General features: G+C 50.1%; 1 protein-coding gene across 2 annotated transcripts in view; it reads right to left on the bottom strand.

Moving 5' to 3' along the window:
- Positions 1–18,615, bottom strand: part of tjp2b (tight junction protein 2b (zona occludens 2)) — a 79,533-nt gene extending 60,918 nt beyond the window's left edge. For both annotated transcript variants that reach the window (XM_084690859.1, XM_084690860.1), the window contains exon 1: positions 18,387–18,615. In XM_084690859.1, coding sequence (XP_084546985.1) covers positions 18,387–18,524 — 138 coding nt within the window. In that variant the 5' untranslated portion in view covers positions 18,525–18,615. The remainder of the gene's footprint in view (positions 1–18,386) is intronic.
- Between the last annotated feature and the right edge of the window lie 678 nt (positions 18,616–19,293).

Below are 19,293 nucleotides of genomic sequence, written 5' to 3'. Positions count from 1 at the left end.
TCATGAGTACAAACATACAAACATACAGCAGTGGTGTGGACCTGCAGTGATCTCTATCGGCTCATGGGTCTGATGGTTATATAACCTATATAACCTTCTCGCTTCACTGGAACACAGTTTAAGAAACACGACAGTCAGAGTGTGTGTGTGTGTGTGTGTGTGTGTCAATGTACACACACACACACACGGACACACATGAATCTTGCCAGCGCATAATCACATTCATGTCACAAATATGCCATTAAACTGTCTGGACAAAGAACCTCAAAATACGGTTCCATCATTCACTTCTAGATGACTGTGTCTTGGAGTTAAGAACAGGACAGAAAACAAGATGATCAGCTGAGAGAGAGAGAGGTGATGGTGGGAGACAGAGACAATTAAATCAGAGAGAGAAGTAGAAAACAAATCTTGTTTTGAAGCAAAGTGCAGACTGGTGTGGCATAGTGATGTGCTGCTAACACACCTCCCTGCTGCCCCTCCCTGGTGCCCCTCCCAACTAACACACCTCCCTGCTGCCCCTCCCTGGTGCCCCTCCCAACTAACACACCTCCCTGGTGCCCCTCCCTGGTGCCCCTACCAGCTAACACACCTCCCTGGTGCCCCTCTCAGCTAACACACCTCCCTGGTGCCCCTCCCTGGTGCCCCTCCCAGCTAACACACCTCCCTGGTGCCCCTCCCTGGTGCCCCTCCCAGCTAACACACCTCCCTGGTGCCCCTCTCAGCTAACACACCTCCCTGGTGCCCCTCCCTGGTGCCCCTCCCAGCTAACACACCTCCCTGGTGCCCCTCCCTGGTGCCCCTCCCAGCTAACACACCTCCCTGGTGCCCCTCCCTGCTAACACACCTCCCTGGTGCCCCTCTCAGCTAACACACCTCCCTGGTGCCCCTCCCTGGTGCCCCTCCCTGCTAACACACCTCCCTGGTGCCCCTCCCTGGTGCCCCTCTCAGCTAACACACCTCCCTGGTACCCCTCCCTGGTGCCCCTCCCTGCTAACACACCTCCCTGGTGCCCCTCCCTGGTGCCCCTCCCTGGTGCCCCTCCCTGCTAACACACCTCCCTGGTGCCCCTCCCTCAACAACACAACAGAACCAGAGTCTCGCTACAGAGAACATCCATTATTTAAGCTCTCATCAAACAACCAGGCATGCAAATAAGATCATCTGACTATTAGCCTAGCCTAGCGTTAGCAGGTAGCGCCCCTAGCCTAGTGTTAGCATAAAGGTAGCTTAGCGGGTAGCACCCCTAGCCTAGTGTTAGCATAAAGGTAGCTTAGCAGGTAGCGCCCCTAGCCTAGGGTTAGCATAAAGGTAGCTTAGCAGGTAGCGCCCCTAGCCTAGTGTTAGCATAAAGGTAGCTTAGCAGGTAGCGCCCCTAACAGTCCTCTGAGTTAGGATCACTCTGCCTGGATCCCATCTGACACCTGGACATGCCTGCTGGGCGAGTCAGACAGTCTCTTCAAATAGTCCTGGTTCCCTGCAGACCAGCTCCTCGCATCGAAAATAATGCAGCACTAACACTGTCTTGTTCAGGCGTACATTCATTATGATTATTTAAATGATCTTTCGCAAAGATTTTGATTACGCCTCATTATTCAGCGTTGCATCTCAGCTGTCAGATGTAATCAATGTCTTAAATTGTGGCTGAATGATACTCACAATGTGTGTGTATGGGATGTGTGTATGTGTATAGAATATTTACAAGTTTGTGTATGTGTGTACGCATGTGTGAATTGAGTCTGTGTGCGTGTGTGTTGCCCCAGGGGTGTGTGTGTGTGCAGGGCAGGAAGTGGGTAAAAAGAGAGAGAGTGTGTGTATCTCTGGGGGTCGTTCGTCCACACGTCCAGTCTGATCAATACTGGGACATTCATCTGGCAGAGTGCTCTCATAACCCCCACACACACATGCACACACACACACCCTCGTCCAGCCAGCTTCTCTCCACTCAGAACATGTTCTCTAAAGCCTCCACTGCCCTGACCCCCATCCCCCTGCCCCCCCTGACACGAACCCCCGCCACTATTGACAGCAGCCCAGCCTGTTAGAGCAGCTCAGCCTGCTACAGGCCAGACCACCTCCACAACACCCTGCTACAGGCCAGACCACCTCCACAACACCCTGCTACAGGCCAGACCACCTCCACAACACCCTGCTACAAGCCAGACCACCTCCACAACACCCTGCTACAGGCCAGCCCCCCTCCACAACACCCTGCTACAGGCCAGACCACCTCCACAACACCCTGCTACAGGCCAGACCACCTCCACAACACCCTGCTACAGGCCAGACCACCTCCACAACACCCTGCTACAGGCCAGACCACCTCCACAACACCCTGCTACAGGCCAGCCCCCCTCCACAACACCCTGCTACAGGCCAGACCACCTCCACAACACCCTGCTACAGGCCAGACCACCTCCACAACACCCTGCTACAGGCCAGACCACCTCCACAACACCCTGCTACAGGCCAGACCACCTCCACAACACCCTGCTACAGGCCAGACCACCTCCACAACACCCTGCTACAGGCCAGACCACCTCCACAACACCCTGCTACAGGCCAGACCACCTCCACAACACCCTGCTACAGGCCAGACCACCTCCACAACACCCTGCTACAGGCCAGACCACCTCCACAACACCCTGCTACAGGCCAGACCACCTCCACAACACCCTGCTACAGGCCAGACCACCTCCACAACACCCTGCTACAGGCCAGACCACCTCCACAACACCCTGCTACAGGCCAGACCACCTCCACAACACCCTGCTACAGGCCAGACCACCTCCACAACACCCTGCTACAGGCCAGACCACCTCCACAACACCCTGCTACAGGCCAGCCCTTCAGTCTGTTAACATCATTACAACAGAGGAAGAGTTTGTGTGACACTCAGGTGAGGTCAGAGAAGCAGGCTGAGAGAGAGGGAGGGAGGGCGGGCGGACTGGCGGGCGGGAGGGAGGGAGGGAGGGAAAAGACGGCAAAGCTACAAAACAAATCACTGGCAGCTCTGCACTCTTCTGCCGACGCCCAACAGTGAATCTAATACTGCTCCACTCCCCGGACACATCCATCCATCACACACACACACAGTACCTAAGGAAGGCATGCAGGCATACGTACATACCTGAGTGTGGCTGACACACACACACACTCAAGTTGTCGCTGAGCACAGTCTGAAGGAGCATGGTGTCATGGAGGATGGCTCCTGTCTGTCTACAGGCCAGCTCCCCTCCTGCTGCCTGCACCTCTACAACCACACACACTCAGGTCTCCAAGTGCCCTCTCTCTTTCTCTCTCCTCTTTCTTCCCTCCCTCCCTCCCTCCCTCTCTCCCTCTATCCCTCCCACCCTCACCCACACGCACACACACACCCCTGGAGGGCTGTCAATATCAGTACAGCCATCCCTTCATCTCTCTGTGACACAAACTGACTGACACCTTTAGCTGCTCACACACAAACACACACACACGCTCTCTGTCCTGTGTGAAGATAGAACCAAACCTTACACCCACACTTCAACCCTGAACCCTTACATAACCCAGAGACCCCACTCCCACCACAACCTTGGCAATGCACACAAATGCACTTATGTACAGAAGTACTGCTGTAAGTCTACTATCATCAACTCCCTCTCCACACACACACCTTACCCAGCACCTGGAGCAACACACACACACACCTTACCCAGCACCTGGAGCAACAAACACACACACACACAGCCCCACTCCCTAGGTGGGGTGAAGAGCAGCAGCAGTGAGAGGTCTCCTCTGAGCTCTACCTTGCCCTCGGTCCAGCAGAAGCAGATGTTGCTGGAGGTGCTGAGGAGGTCCGAGATGAACGAGGCGATCCCCAGACGCATGCTGGCAGCAACAACACCCAGAAGGAGAGAGGAGAGGGGAGAGGAAAGAGGAGAAGGGGAGACAGAAAGAGGGAGAGAGAGAGAAAGAGAGGAGAGAGAGGAGAGAGGAGGGTTCCCAGTGAGGTGCGCTCAGAGTGAGAGTGTCAGGCAGACTGAGACAGAGGAGGGAGAGGCAGAGAGAGGAGGGAGAGCGAGGAGGAGAGAGGGAGGAGAGAGAGGGAGAGAGGCAGAGGGAGAGCAAGGAGGAGAGAGGGAGAGAGGCAGAGGGAGAGCAAGGAGGAGAGAGGGAGAGAGGCAGAGGGAGAGCAAGGAGGAGAGAGGGAGAGAGGCAGAGGGAGAGCAAGGAGGAGAGAGGGAGAGAGGCAGAGGGAGAGCAAGGAGGAGAGAGGGAGAGAGGCAGAGGGAGAGCAAGGAGGAGAGAGGGAGAGAGGCAGAGGGAGAGCAAGGAGGAGAGAGGGAGAGAGGCAGAGGGAGAGCGAGAGGGAGGAGGGCTCGTGCTGCTGCTGCAGGACACCTCTAAGCACGCTGTGATGTGTGTGTGTGTGTGTGTGTGTGTGTGTGTGGTATAACACCATGGCACACGTTGACAAAGACAACATGTCCAGTCCATGACCAAGCTGCCTCCTACACATCTAACCCCAGAGAGCCCACCCCTCCCCCCCCACACACACACACACGCCAGGAACCTCACACACACACACACAAACCCCTACACACACAGACCAGATTCACCGGTCGGTTAGCCTCCTGGTTCTAAAGCATGTTACCATTATGAGTTATGAAAGCAGTCATGCATGTATGCAAACACACACACACACATATTATCTATATTTCTACATAAATTACACATTTATACTGTCCATCATTCAGAGGTCGTTGAACAGGGGTGTCCCTGGCTAACCTCTGACCCCAGGAGCCAGGCTTCATGTTCAGACAGGGCACAGTTTAGCTCCTTATCCAGGCAGTAAAGCATGTGCTAATTAAACTATTTCACACATCAAATTGAATCCCTGAGACATTTTTATTTTCATGTATATGTTTTACACAACAGAAACGTCTGGCTAGTAAACATATTTTATGGAAAATAAATTCACTACCGAGTTTTCTTATTCGTTACAGTTTTATTAGTTAGGAGGATGTATAGCATGTGCATGAAGTATACATTGCTAATCCTCATGAACAATAGATGGTTATAAATATGAATACACTCTCCAAAGAACTTGAACATGTGTGACACAATATTCTCCAATTTTCTTGAGTGTGTGTGTGTTTCTGCAGTAAACACAGACCCCTACCAAACCCACCCACCCACCCACCCAGCCACACCCACCCACCCAGCCACACCCACCCAGCAAGCCAGCCAGCCATACACACATACCTCTACCTCACCCCACCCGGCCAACCACACACACACACATGCGTGCGCACACATCTTGAATTTCATCCGCACATACACATTCTCTCTTACCAACTTACGGATGCTCACACATGCTACACACACGACCCCCTCCAGAGACTCACCCTGGGTTCTTCCAGAGTTTGCGTGGTGGGGGCATCAGATGCCTCTTGTTGAGGGGAGCCACTCCAACAGCAGCCTGCATGATGGTGATGAACTTCTTATATTTCATCCTGCTGCTCTACAACACACACTACTGGCTGTTAAAACTACAACTCCCAGCTGCTCCCTGTGGACTAGGCCACTACTATCACCTGCTACCCTCCAAGACACAGAGGTTTTCCTGCTGCATAGAGGACCAGACCTCCTTCCAGCCAGGCAGGGATGATGCTCTGCTTTGGAGCAGGAGGGACAGAAAGCCTGAATCTTGTTGATCTGTGTTGCTGTTGCATAACCAGACCTGCTGGGCCAACAGGGATCATAGCTGCACTAAGCCCTGTGTAGTTAATGCTGCTGCTATCTGTCATCTGGAGGCTTAGTACGGCCTTGCATACACACACACAACACAACGGTAGACACAGAACAGCAGGAACATCTCTGGTTCATGACTAGACTACCAGAACTAGACTATCATTTACATTTTGTCATTTAGCAGACGCTCTTATCCAGAGCGACTTACAGTAAGTACAGGGACATTCCCCTGAGGAAAGTAGGGTGAAGTGCCTTGCCCATGGACACAACGTCATTTAGCGCGGCCAGGAATCGAACCCGGCAACCTTCTGATTAATATCCCGATTCCCTAACCACTCAGCCATCTGACTCCTATCAGAACTAGACTACCAGAACTAGAGTATGGTGTGTTCTGGTAGTTCCATTATAGACTCATGTTAGCTGGTCTAGCCAAGCCCAGGAGGGGCCAGTCTTCCTATGAGCAGGTTACAAGATCTTCTTCTGAAGAAACTGACGTGAGGACAGGCAAAAAAGTCTCCAACCAAATGTCAAGATTTACCCTGGATGATAAAAATAATAGTGCTGTCAAACGATTAAAATATTTAATCGCGATTAATCGCATTAATGTCATAGTTAACTCGCGATTAATCACAATTAATCGCACATTTTTATCTATTCTAAATGTCCCTGATTTCTTTTTGTCCCAATCTTTTTTCAAATTTTAATGCTCTTATCAACATAGAAAAGTGGTTCGGATTGCTTTGTGCAAATATTTTTTTTATTGCAAACAACATTGCAATCGCCTGGCTTTGACGAGGGGGCAGAGAATTCGCATCAGCTGTGTGCTTGGCCATCAAGTGGTATTTCAGACTGGACGTGCTGCGATGATAGCTCAGTTTACAACGACAAAACACACAGATCACTGGTCTTGTCAATAGAACCATTTGGCAACTTTTTAAAAGCAAACTTTCCATTCAGAATCTTATTGGCATCCATTTCGGCATCTCGCGCTCGTCATCCACTCAAAACGTAACGTTAGCCTACTACCAGAGAATGTCTAATATCCGTAAACGGGCTCTGCTACTACTCTTTAGCCAGCTCGCAAGCCAAACGAGTGTTTGGCGTGCCTGTTGTTTTGTTTCCGGTCTAGCTAGATCCGGTGTGGTGTTGTAGTTTTTCTAACGTCGGTAGTTGTTGCAACAGCATGTGAAAAAAACTACAAAGTTTGCTAGGCCAAAAAGAGCGTTAATCGCGCGATAAAATAATTGACGCCGTTAATTAGGGTTTGCGTCAACGCCGTTGATAACGCGTTAAACTGACAGCACTAAAAAATAAATAATCATATATTGTTTTGTATTTTTCACATTGCCATTTTAAAAACTATGAATACATTATCATGGTAACACACACGCACGCACACATACACATGTACAGACACACACACAAACACACATTTAATGCTCTCTTGAGTCCTGAGGATCTAGGTCTATTGGTCTAGAGGATATTACAGGAATAATACAAGAGAGAGGGGAGGGGGGAGGAAGAGCGAGTAGAGAGAGGAGGGGGAGAGGAAGAGCGAGCAGAGAGGGGAGGGGGGAGGAAGAGTGAGTAGAGAGGGGAGGGGGAGAGGAAGAGCGAGCAGAGAGGGGAGGGGGGAGGAAGAGTGAGTAGAGAGAGGAGGGGGGAGGAAGAGTGAGTAGAGAGGGGAGGGGGGAGGAAGAGTGAGTAGAGAGGGGAGGGGAAAGGAAGAGTGAGTAGAGAGAGGAGGGACATTGTTGGGTCATACAACTGAAAGCTTTGCTCCACCAGAGAATCCTTAATGCAGTGTGTCCTGTTCTGTGGGTGTCATACAGAAGTCAGGGTGCCCAGGAACATGTTAAACTTGCTGACACAAAAGGTCAAACTGTGCAGAGCGTCATTTACATTCTACAAGGGCATCAGCAGTCAATAATTGCATTACATTCTGCGTAGTTCAAATCAATAACATCCAAAACATAGGTGAAGGTAAAAACACCTTTACGTTGCTACCAGCTAGGCACAGTTTTGGTATTTCATGTTTTTATTTATATATCAAATACATTTATTGTTATTCCACCAGTGCAGCAGCCATCCGCCACAACGACTCATCACCACACAGCTGTGTGTCCTTACTCAGTCTCTACTGATGAAGCATGTGTCCTTACTCAGTCTCTACTGATGAAGCATGTGTCCTTACAGAGTCTCTACTGATGAAGCATGTGTCCTTACTCAGTCTCTACTGACGAGGCGTCAGAATGTCAGAGACTAGAGAGAGTACCTGCTCCCTGGCAGGCCGAGACACTGCAACATTTCCCAGGCCACTGACCTCGCAAGGTCTGCAGAGTCAAAGGTCAGATCGCACATTAGATACCGCTCTGACATGGAAAAGGAACTCAGCTAGTAATCACAGGACGGTGGTCATTTTGGGGCACAAAATAAAAAAGGACACCTGCAACTCATCAAAGGACGGCAGCCATTCAGGGGCAAGAGACATCAGCCTTCTTAACAAGTCTGGCCTTTCTTCTGGCTCATGATTGATGGATATTAAAGCAGAGTTCTGTCATAGTCGCTAACATTTGCATCAATATGCGCCAGCGCCCACTGAACTACCAATGAGATAAGAGATATCACCGGGCATATTTCTGCATAAAGGACCTTTTCATAAGGTCAAGGGTTCAGCTCTTCCTTTCCTTAGCCAACAGTTATTATACAGCAGGGTAATTAAACATAAAAATACTGTTTAAGAATTAAGCAGGCAGTTTCACAGTTAACGGTGAATGCAGAATATTATAACCAGACAGCAGCTCCTCCTGTAGGGCAGGACAGCCTGGTGGCTCTACATCTCTCCTCATCTCTCCTCCTCTTCACTCCTCATCTCTCCTCATCTCTCCTCATCTCTCCTCTTCTCTCCTCATCTCTCCTCCTCATCTCTCCTCATCTCTCCTCATCTCTCCTCCTCATCTGTCCTCATCTCTCCTCATCTCTCCTCCTCATCTCTCCTCATCTCTCCTCTTCTCTCCTCATCTCTCCTCCTCATCTCTCCTCTTCTCTCCTCATCTCTCCTCCTCATCTCTCCTCATCTCTCCTCTTCTCTCCTCATCTCTCCTCATCTCTCCTCCTCATCTCTCCTCATCTCTCCTCTCCTCATCTCTCTCTCCTCATCTCTCCTCATCTCTCCTCTTCTCTCCTCATCTCTCCTCCTCATCTCTCCTCATCTCTCCTCATCTCTCCTCATTTCTCCTCTCCTCATCTCTCCTCTTCTCTCCTCATCTCTCCTCCTCATCTCTCCTCATTTCGCCTCTCCTCTCCTCATCTCTCCTCATCTCTCCTCCTCATCTCTCCTCTTCTCTCCTCATCTCTCCTCCTCATCTCTCCTCTTCTCTCCTCTTCTCTCCTCATCTCTCCTCTCCTCTCCTCATCTCTCCTCTTCTCTCCTCTCCTCATCTCTCCTCTTCTCTCCTCATCTCTCCTCCTCATCTCTCCTCTTCTCTCCTCTCCTCTCCTCTCCTCATCTCTCCTCATCTCTCCTCTCCTCTCCTCATCTCTCCTCATCTCTCCTCATTTCTCCTCTCCTCTTCTCTCCTCATCTCTCCTCCTCTTCTCTCCTCATCTCTCCTCTCCTCTCCTCATCTCTCCTCTTCTCTCCTCTCCTCATCTCTCCTCTCCTCTCCTCATCTCTCCTCTTCTCTCCTCTCCTCATCTCTCCTCTTCTCTCCTCATCTCTCCTCCTCATCTCTCCTCATCTCTCCTCATCTCTCCTCATCTCTCCTCCTCATCTGTCCTCATCTCTCCTCTCCTCATCTCTCTCTCCTCATCTCTCCTCATCTCTCTCTCCTCATCTCTCCTCTTCTCTCCTCATCTCTCCTCCTCATCTCTCCTCATCTCTCCTCATTTCTCCTCTCCTCATCTCTCCTCTTCTCTCCTCATCTCTCCTCCTCATCTCTCCTCATTTCTCCTCTCCTCTCCTCATCTCTCCTCATCTCTCCTCCTCATCTCTCCTCTTCTCTCCTCATCTCTCCTCATCTCTCCTCCTCATCTCTCCTCTTCTCTCCTCTTCTCTCCTCATCTCTCCTCTCCTCCCCTCTCCTCATCTCTCCTCTTCTCTCCTCTCCTCATCTCTCCTCTTCTCTCCTCATCTCTCCTCCTCATCTCTCCTCTTCTCTCCTCTCCTCTCCTCATCTCTCCTCATCTCTCCTCTCCTCTCCTCATCTCTCCTCATCTCTCCTCATCTCTCCTCATTTCTCCTCTCCTCTTCTCTCCTCATCTCTCCTCCTCTTCTCTCCTCATCTCTCCTCTCCTCTCCTCATCTCTCCTCTTCTCTCCTCTCCTCATCTCTCCTCTCCTCTCCTCATCTCTCCTCTTCTCTCCTCTCCTCATCTCTCCTCTTCTCTCCTCATCTCTCCTCCTCATCTCTCCTCATTTCTCCTCCTCATTTCTCCTCTACAACATTTATCAGTTTAACAACTTTTCCAGTTGATCTGCTCACTGGCATCTGATAAACGGTGTTGCCCTTTACAAGAAACTGCAGCTTGGCGCGCACAGCTGAAGAGAAGCTTCAGCATGCCTTCACACCTCCAGACGCCACGGTCTGTTAGAGGAGCTATTCTGGGAGGACCCAGACAGGGTGGGTAAGCGACGGTGTACTTCTTGTTTTGTGTTTCACTATTAAAAGCACTTTAGGAAAACACGTTTGGAGGAAGCATTCAAGACATTTAACTTCAAAACGGCACGTTTTTGTATTTGTTCATGTTTGTGGCGTAGGCTGGTTAGCATCACTGCTAGCTGTTTCAGCAGCAGGGGTCTTTACTATAGGGTTAATAATAATAATAATGATAAGAAATGAATTAATGACCTCATTCATTATTAATACATAAGAGAATCAATAATTAACGCTTGACACTTTAAACGTTTTTAATCACAAGAAGGGTGAGGAAGTGGTCATTTTACCAGAGCACCATTTTGGTGGATACCTATGAAGATGAATGATTCCTAGTTGTCAAAGATATGGGTCAGAATAACCCCTCTAGGACCAGAATAACTCCTCTAGAACCAGAATAACCCCCTAGAACCAGCCAGCAATGGTCCCTGGCCTCAGCCCCCCTCCCCTCCCCTCCCTCCCTCTGTTTCCATCCCTCCCTCCTGGTAAAGGGCAACATGAGAAGCAGCTCCAGTGATTCAGCTTCTAGAAACACGACCTGCTGTATCCGTGTGTGTGAGCTCCTGTTTACTATGCCAGTCACAGTGAAGGGAGGGTGCAGTCTCAGGATGGAGGTGTATCTGCCAGTCACAGTGAAGGGAGGGTGCAGTCTCAGGATGGAGGTGTATCTGCCAGTCACAGTGAAGGGAGGGTGCAGTCTCAGGATGGAGGTGTATCTGCCAGTCACAGTGAAGGGAGGGTGCAGTCTCAGGATGGAGGTGTATCTGCCAGTCACAGTGAAGGGAGGGTGCAGTCTCAGGATGGAGGTGTACTGTTTACTATGCCAGTCACAGTGAAGGGAGGGTGCAGTCTCAGGATGGAGGTGTACTGTTTACTATGCCAGTCACAGTGAAGGGAGGGTGCAGTCTTAGGATGGAGGTGTATCTGTCAGTCACAGTGAAGGGAGGGTGCAGTCTCAGGATGGAGGTGTATCTGCCAGCTGATCGATAGGGGGGGGGGGGGGGGCAACACACCCTGCCACTGCTGTAACACTTCCCTATAACACACACACACCTCCTCACCTCACTGTCTCTTCATCTCCTTCTCTCCTCATCCCCTCTACTCATCTCCTTCTTGTATAGACATTTTTACAAGCAGTGTCACAGAGGGTTTCACATACACCCATAGAAATGCCCCTCAATCAATCTAAACCATTAAGGAAGGCAACTCCCAGTAAAACTCATTGAGATAAAATCCTTATTGCCCTGTCTCCTTATCTCCTTGTCTTATGTCCCTGTCTCCTTATCTCTCTGTCTCATGTCCCTGTCTCCTTATCTCTCTGTCTCATGTCCCTGTCTCCTTATCTCCCTGTCTCATGTCCCTGTCTCCTTATCTTTCTGTCTCATGTCCCTGTCTCCTTATCTCCCTGTCTCATGTCCCTGTCTCCTTATCTCTCTGTCTCATGTCCCTGTCTCCTTATCTCCCTGTCTCATGTCCCTGTCTCCTTATCTCCCTGTCTCATGTCCCTGTCTCCTTATCTCTCTGTCTCATGTCCCTGTCTCCTTATCTCCCTGTCTCATGTCCCTGTCTCCTTATCTCTCTGTCTCATGTCCCTGTCTCCTTATCTCCCTGTCTCATGTCCCTGTCTCCTTATCTCCCTGTCTCATGTCCCTGTCTCCTTATCTCTCTGTCTCATGTCCCTGTCTCCTTATCTCTCTGTCTCATTTCCCTGTCTCCTTATCTTCCTGTCTCATGTCCCTGTCTCCTTATCTCCCTGTCTCATTTCCCTGTCTCCTTATCTTCCTGTCTCATGTCCCTGTCTCCTTATCTCCCTGTCTCATTTCCCTGTCTCCTTATCTTCCTGTCTCATGTCCCTGTCTCCTTATCTCCCTGTCTCATGTCCCTGTCTCCTTATCTCCCTGTCTCATTTCCCTGTCTCCTTATCTCTCTGTCTCCTTATGTCCGTCTCCTTGGCTGTATTCCCTCTTCCCTCTATCTGACAGTGATAATGTTATGCAGCAAGACAGAGGTGATATTTCACTGGGGAAGTCTGCAGGATAAATACTCTCTCTCCCCCCTCTGTACCTCTCTCTCTCCTCTCTCTCCCCCTCTCTCTCCATCTCTACATGTATCTCTACAGATGGATCTTCCTCTGCATTTACCTTCCTCTTGAATAGCTGTTTCAGATTACTGCTACAGAGGGTGAGTGTCTGTTATAGCGTGTGTGTCCCCATGTCTTAGAAGATCTCATCACAGACACAAACACACATACACACACACAATCCCCTAGGCTCATAAATAAGTAAGCCCATCCAGTGACAGTGCAAGCCGCAGTGTGTGTCAGATCCCTGGTTCTCAGGCAGTCTAAACGTTGCCCCCGGCTACCAGACCTTCATCTCCTCTGCTTCAAATGACTGCCTGGCCTTGAGCGTCACCACACACAGCTGCTTTCATTACACAGGCCAGACCCTATGCCCCACCCCTCTACACAGCTGCTTTCATTACACAGGCCAGACCCTATGCCCCACCCCTCTACACAGCTGCTTTAATTACACAGGCCAGACCCTATGCCCCACCCCTCTACACAGCTGCTTTCATTACACAGGCCAGTGATAACCCCAAGGTCTCCCTCCCCTGATATCTAATCTCAGGTAGTTTATGGTCACAAACAGCTCAGTTAACCACTACCTATCGGTCAGACCACAAACTTTCATCCAAAGCAACATAGAAATAGTGCGTGTAGATAAAAGATTCCAATAGTGTTTAGCAGGTTCGTCAGGAACAGGCTCAAGCACACACAGCCAGAAACACACAAATCCAGAAACACACACAGCCAGAAACACACACAGCTAGAAACACACACAGCTAGAAACACACACAGCTAGAAACACACACAGCTAGAAACACACACAGCCAGAAACACACACAGCCAGAAACACACACAGCTAGAAACACACACAGCTAGAAATACACAGAGCTAGAAACACAAACAGCCAGAAACACACACAGCTAGAAACACAGAGCTAGAAACACACACAGCTAGAAACACAGAGCTAGAAACACACACAGCTAGAAACACAGAGCTAGAAACACACACAGCTAGAAACACACACAGCTAGAAACACACACAGCTAGAAACACACAGCTAGAAAACACACACAGCTAGAAACACACACAGCTAGAAACACACAGCTAGAAACACAGAGCTAGAAACACACACAGCTAGAAACACACACAGCTAGAAACACACACAGCTAGAAACACAGAGCTAGAAACACAAACAGCCAGAAACACACACAGCTAGAAACACACACAGCTAGAAACACAGAGCTAGAAACACAAACAGCCAGAAACACACACAGCTAGAAACACACACAGCTAGAAACACACACAGCTAGAAACACACAGCTAGAAACACAGATGGAAAACACCAGCAGAAAGCCACTCAGTCTGCTATGCTATTTCATCACATTCTCAAGAACAACTTCAACCTCCTCTCACCGCTTAAAACAGCACGTCCACCACAGCCAGTCAGTAACTGAAATCTGAAAATAAATAACTGAAATATGAAAATACAAAGCTGAAAATAAATAACACAAATCTGAAAATACAAATCTGAAAATAAATAAATGAAAACAGAAATGTAATGACTGAAATAAAATGATAAAAAAAATAGTGAAGTCTGAAAATAACTGAGCGAAATCTGAAAAGAACGTAATTCTGAAAATAAATAACTTAAATCTGAAAAGATAATTAGTGAAATCTGAAAATAAATAACACAATTCAGAAAATAACTGAAATCTAAAAATAACTGAAATCTAAAAATAACTGAAATCTGAAAATAAATAACTGTATCTGAAAATAAATAACAGAAAACTGGAAAAATATTTCAGTAAATATGTTGATTATTGACTGACGTGGCGTGCTGACAGAGTCAAGATTTCTGTGAATCTTCACAAGACATCAGAAGAACTCATGTGAGATATCTCTACTGGAGAGAGCAGACTGACTGCTCCTGTGCTTGTCTGGATGAAGTCACTCTTCTCTGAGACTCCAAGCAGGATTCTAACAGGCCTGGGTTCGATTCTAGTGTAACTGTAACTGTGGCCATCTCAGCTACAATCTATAGACCTTCCTCCACCTCACAGCCGCATAAACAGATCAATACATGAACCAAGCAATCAGTCATAATGATTACAAATCAGGAAACAGCTCCTCTTGGTCAACTAGCTGGACATTTTTACAGCAGTCAACTCCTTAAAGAATTACTGTAAAGAACATGACCTGCATTATCTTACACTTGTCTGTTGCATTGTTAAGAAACATTTTTATGTCTACTGGTTAACATCCAGCTACATAGTAGTGTGTTTATCATCCACAACAAGCAGAGCCAGAGAGCACTGATCCCACATCAGTGAAGAGTATGCTGGAGCAGGATTAAATGCTGCTCCAGGAGATAGTGTCTAATTACTGAGTCATTCTGATCAATCAGTCTCTCTGTTATGAGCAGTAACATCTGCTAACTCTGGAGGAAAACACACTGAATCGAAAGTAACTGAGCATTTGAGTTTATCAACAAATAAAGACTGTGTGGCCTCCAGAACTATCTTGCAAGTGCAGAAATAAGTAAGGGATAATGTATAGAATGGAGCATTCTACAGCATTAAGAACAGCCACAGACAAGGCAAAAAATGCATACCTGTCTTGCATCATTGTACAAACTGTATATTCTACATCATGGTGGTACTGTGTGAAGTTTCCTAAATTTATCTTGCAGGACTGAAGGCCAAGTTTTCCGGTGAGGAATTTAATCTTGGGAGATGACAGAGTTAGCGAAGGCAGAGGGGCTTGGAAAGATTGAGATAAATTGCTTCATTCGCCAGAAATTGAACAGATTAATTTCTCACAGTCGACAGACGCTGCAGTATACTGCTCTCCGCTGTGTAAATGTTGATTTTTTGCTCCCCACACCTTCCCTGTTCCTCTGTTCCTCTGCTCTGCACCTTCCCTGTTTCCATGTTCCCACCTGCCCTGTTTCTCTGTTATGGGGGGGGGCTGGAAGAGGGGCTGGAGGGGGGGCTGGAGGGGGGGGCTGGGTGAGTCCGACCTGGTTGGTTTGTTGGCCCTCACAACAACCACGATCAATAAGTTCACCGTACCAAGGTCTCACTCAAACCACAACCTGCTTCCCACGCTTCAAGAAACACACATCCTCACACACTTAACAGCTATACCAGGACACACACAGCTTCACACACACTCCTCCCCTCTCACTGAGCACTGAGGTTGCATGAGAACCATAAGGCCCTACAATCTATAAACAACAATCACTGCTCCGCAAAACAAGCCATATACGAAAAAAGCCATATCTGGAACAAGCTATATCTGTTGCAGTCTGAGTGGTTCATCATCGTTAGTGACAGTGGCAGGCCAAGGTGAGTTTTGGCCACTGCAGTGTTTTAGGGAGATGCAGGGATGAGGAGTGGAGGGATGCAGGGAGGAGGGGTGGAGGGATGCAGGGAGGAGAGGAGGAGGGATGCAGGGAGGAGAGGAGGAGGGATGCAGGGAGGAGAGGAGGAGGGATGCAGGGAGGAGGGGTGGAGGGATGCAGGAAGGAGAGGAGGAGGGATGCAGGGAGGAGAGGAGGAGGGATGCAGGGAGGAGGGGTGGAGGGATGCAGGGAGGAGAGGAGGAGGGATGCAGGGAGGAGAGGAGGAGGAATGCAGGGAGGAGGGGTGGAGGGATGCAGGAAGGAGAGGAGGGATGCAGGGAGGAGAGGAGGAGGGATGCAGGGAGGAGAGGAGGAGGAATGCAGGGAGGAGGGGTGGAGGGATGCAGGAAGGAGAGGAGGGATGCAGGGAGGAGAGGAGGAGGGATGCAGGGAGGAGAGGAGGAGGAATGCAGGGAGGAGGGGTGGAGGGATGCAGGAAGGAGAGGAGGGATGCAGGGAGGAGAGGAGGAGGGATGCAGGGAGGAGGGGAGGAGGGATGCAGGGAGGAGAGGAGGGATGCAGGGAGGAGAGGAGGAGGGATGCAGGGAGGAGGGGAGGAGAGATGCAGGGAGGAGAGGAGGAGGAATGCAGGGAGGAGGGTAGGAGGGATGCAGGGAGGAGGGGAGGAGGGATGCAGGGAGGAGAGGAGGGATACAGGGAGGAGAGGAGGAGGGATGCAGGGAGGAGGGGAGGAGGGATGCAGGGAGGAGAGGAGGAGGAATGCAGGGAGGAGGGGAGGAGGGATGCAGGGAGGAGAGGAGGGATACAGGGAGGAGAGGAGGAGGGATGCAGGGAGGAGGAGAGGAGGGATGCAGGGAGGAGAGGAGGAGGAATGCAGGGAGGAGGGGAGGAGGGATGCAGGGAGGAGAGGAGGAGGGATGCAGGGAGGAGGGGTGGAGGGATGCAGGGAGGAGGGGTGGAGGGATGCAGGGAGGAGAGGAGGAGGGATGCAGGGAGGAGGGGTGGAGGGATGCAGGGAGGAGAGGAGGGATGCAGGGAGGAGAAGAGGAGGGATGCAGGGAGGAGAGGAGGAAGGATGTAGTGAGGAGTGGAGGAGGGATGCAGGGAGGAAAGGAGGAGGGATGCAGGGAGGAGAGGAGGAGGGATGCAGGGAGGAGAGGAGGAGGGCTGCAGGGAGGAGAGGAGGAGGGATGCAGGGAGGAGAGGAGGAGGGATGCAGGGAGGAGAGAAGGAGGGATGCAGGGAGGAGAGGAGGAGGGATGCAGGGAGGAGAGGAAGAGGGATGCAGGGAGGAGAGGAGGAGGGATGCAGGGAGGAGAGGAGGAGGGATGCAGGGAGGAGGGGAGGAGGGATGCAGGGAGGAGGGGTGGAGGGATGCAGGGAGGAGAGGAGGAGGGATGCAGGGAGGAGAGGAGGAAGGATGTAGTGAGGAGTGGAGGAGGGATGCAGGGAGGAGAGGAGGAGGGATGCAGGGAGGAGAGGAGGAGGGATGCAGGGAGAAGAGGAGGAGGGATGCAGGGAGGAGAGGAGGAGGGATGCAGGGAGGAGAGGAGGAGGGATGCAGGGAGGAGTGGAGGAGGGATGCAGGGAGAAGAGGAGGAGGGATGCAGGGAGGAGAGGAGGAGGGATGCAGGGAGGAGGGGTGGAGGGATGCAGGGAGAAGAGGAGGAGGGATGCAGGGAGGAGAGGAGGAGGGATGCAGGGAGGAGAGGAGGAGGGATGCAGGGAGGAGGGGTGGAGGGATGCAGGGAGGAGAGGAGGGATGCAGGGAGGAGAGGAGGAGGGATGCAGGGAGGAGAGGAGGAGGGATGCAGGGAGGAGAGGAGGAGGGATGCAGAGAGGAAAAGAGGGATGCAGGGAGGAGAGGAGGAGGGATGTGGTGAGGGAGTATTCCCCAGACCTACATAAGGGTGTTTATAAACTAGATGTGTGTAACTCCAGCAGGCCATCAGGCAGGAGGGCCCTGATTACTGAGGCCCAGAGGAATGGCCTCCACCTCTGAAGATAACTGATCGATACATGTAGCCCGACAACACAAAAGCTCTGACTCAGTAGGTGATATTGTGCATAAAGTGACAATACTTAAGCTACTCATAGTTATACATATAACAGTTTTCCAGCATACAACTGCTGTGGCCTATGAGTAAAGTTGGCAGTTCTCAATTAGACTAATTACACAGGGTTAATTAGCCACGGAAAAGTCTCGGTTTCTTGACTAGATTTTTAGCTAGAAGTTTTACCAAGGCGCAAATGATTACAAAGACGGCCTAAACCCGTAGACCGTAGTTAGGGTTAGGCAGACAGTAATCTTACCTTGATGCCTTGAGCTGCCCTCAAACCAGTTCCCTACAGACTGCCGGTAACGGGAGTGACGCCAGGTGAAAAGCGCCGGAGCGGTTTAATCACGTGTTTACTTATTCGCTGGCGCCTTTAACTCGAGCCGAGAGCTCGCGCGTCGGCAGCTTTAGTAAGTCAGGCAACATGACACCTACAGGACAGTCAACAACGCCTTTACATACCGCCCATGTTCCACAGAAGAAGATCTAATACGAGCCACTGCCTACTTACCTTGTTGTTTATTGTCGCATTTTCATTCACGTTTAGCCTTTGAGCAACACTCGCCTGTCTCCTTTGACAGAGGCCTCCTCGCACTGGTAATGCGAGGGGAGGCTTGGGTGCTAGTTTGACGGGTAGTGTTGTTTTCATATACTGAGGGCTGATATCTGAGTCTGCAGGATGAGAGGGAGAGGGAGAGAGAGAGAGAGAGAGGGAGAAGCAGAGAAAACATATGCGGTGTGCAGACAAAGGTGTCCAGTGCCATGTTCCCATGGAAACTTCCCTGCGTTTGGAACAGCTATTTATGGGGCTGATGTGACAAGTTGCAAAGCGACGCTGCCATCTGGAAACCATGGAAACCACAGAGCATCACTGCCAAGGTCTTGGCAATGTTCCGTTAGATTTGCTATAAAAAATTACAATTAAAAACGTAAATAGAAATCCAGATAAAATAAACACGTAGGCTATAAAGTCACATTTAAAACTGAAAGGTGTAATATGTAGGTAGACAAGTAGGCAACAGGATATTTTAAGATATAAATTACGGTATTTAGGCCTACTTATTTTGAATCAGTGTCAAACTGTATGTGTGTACCACACCCTGTGACAAACAAAACCATGTTTAAAGCAGTCAGAGTATTTCTGTGCATCATCCGCTGGCAGTAATCTGAATTGATAGCCTCATAATCTCATTGCTGTGGATTTAACCTCCACCAACCCTGACAATCATGCCGGGATGAAATGCAGGCCAGCAGCCTGGTCTCTGATACAGCCTGCAGCCTGGTCTCTGATACAGCCAGCAGCCTGGTCTCTGATACAGCCAGCAGCCTGGTCTCTGATACAGCCAGCAGCCTGGTCTCTGATACAGCCAGCAGCCTGGTCTCTGATACAGCCAGCAGCCTGGTCTCTGATACAGCCA

Source organism: Hypomesus nipponensis, chromosome 24, assembly GCF_054491055.1.
Source record: "Hypomesus nipponensis isolate SF chromosome 24, ASM5449105v1, whole genome shotgun sequence".
Classification (NCBI taxonomy): domain Eukaryota; kingdom Metazoa; phylum Chordata; class Actinopteri; order Osmeriformes; family Osmeridae; genus Hypomesus; species Hypomesus nipponensis.
The sequence above is the reverse complement of the archived record's forward strand: the minus strand, read 5'-3'. Positions and strand labels throughout refer to the sequence as shown.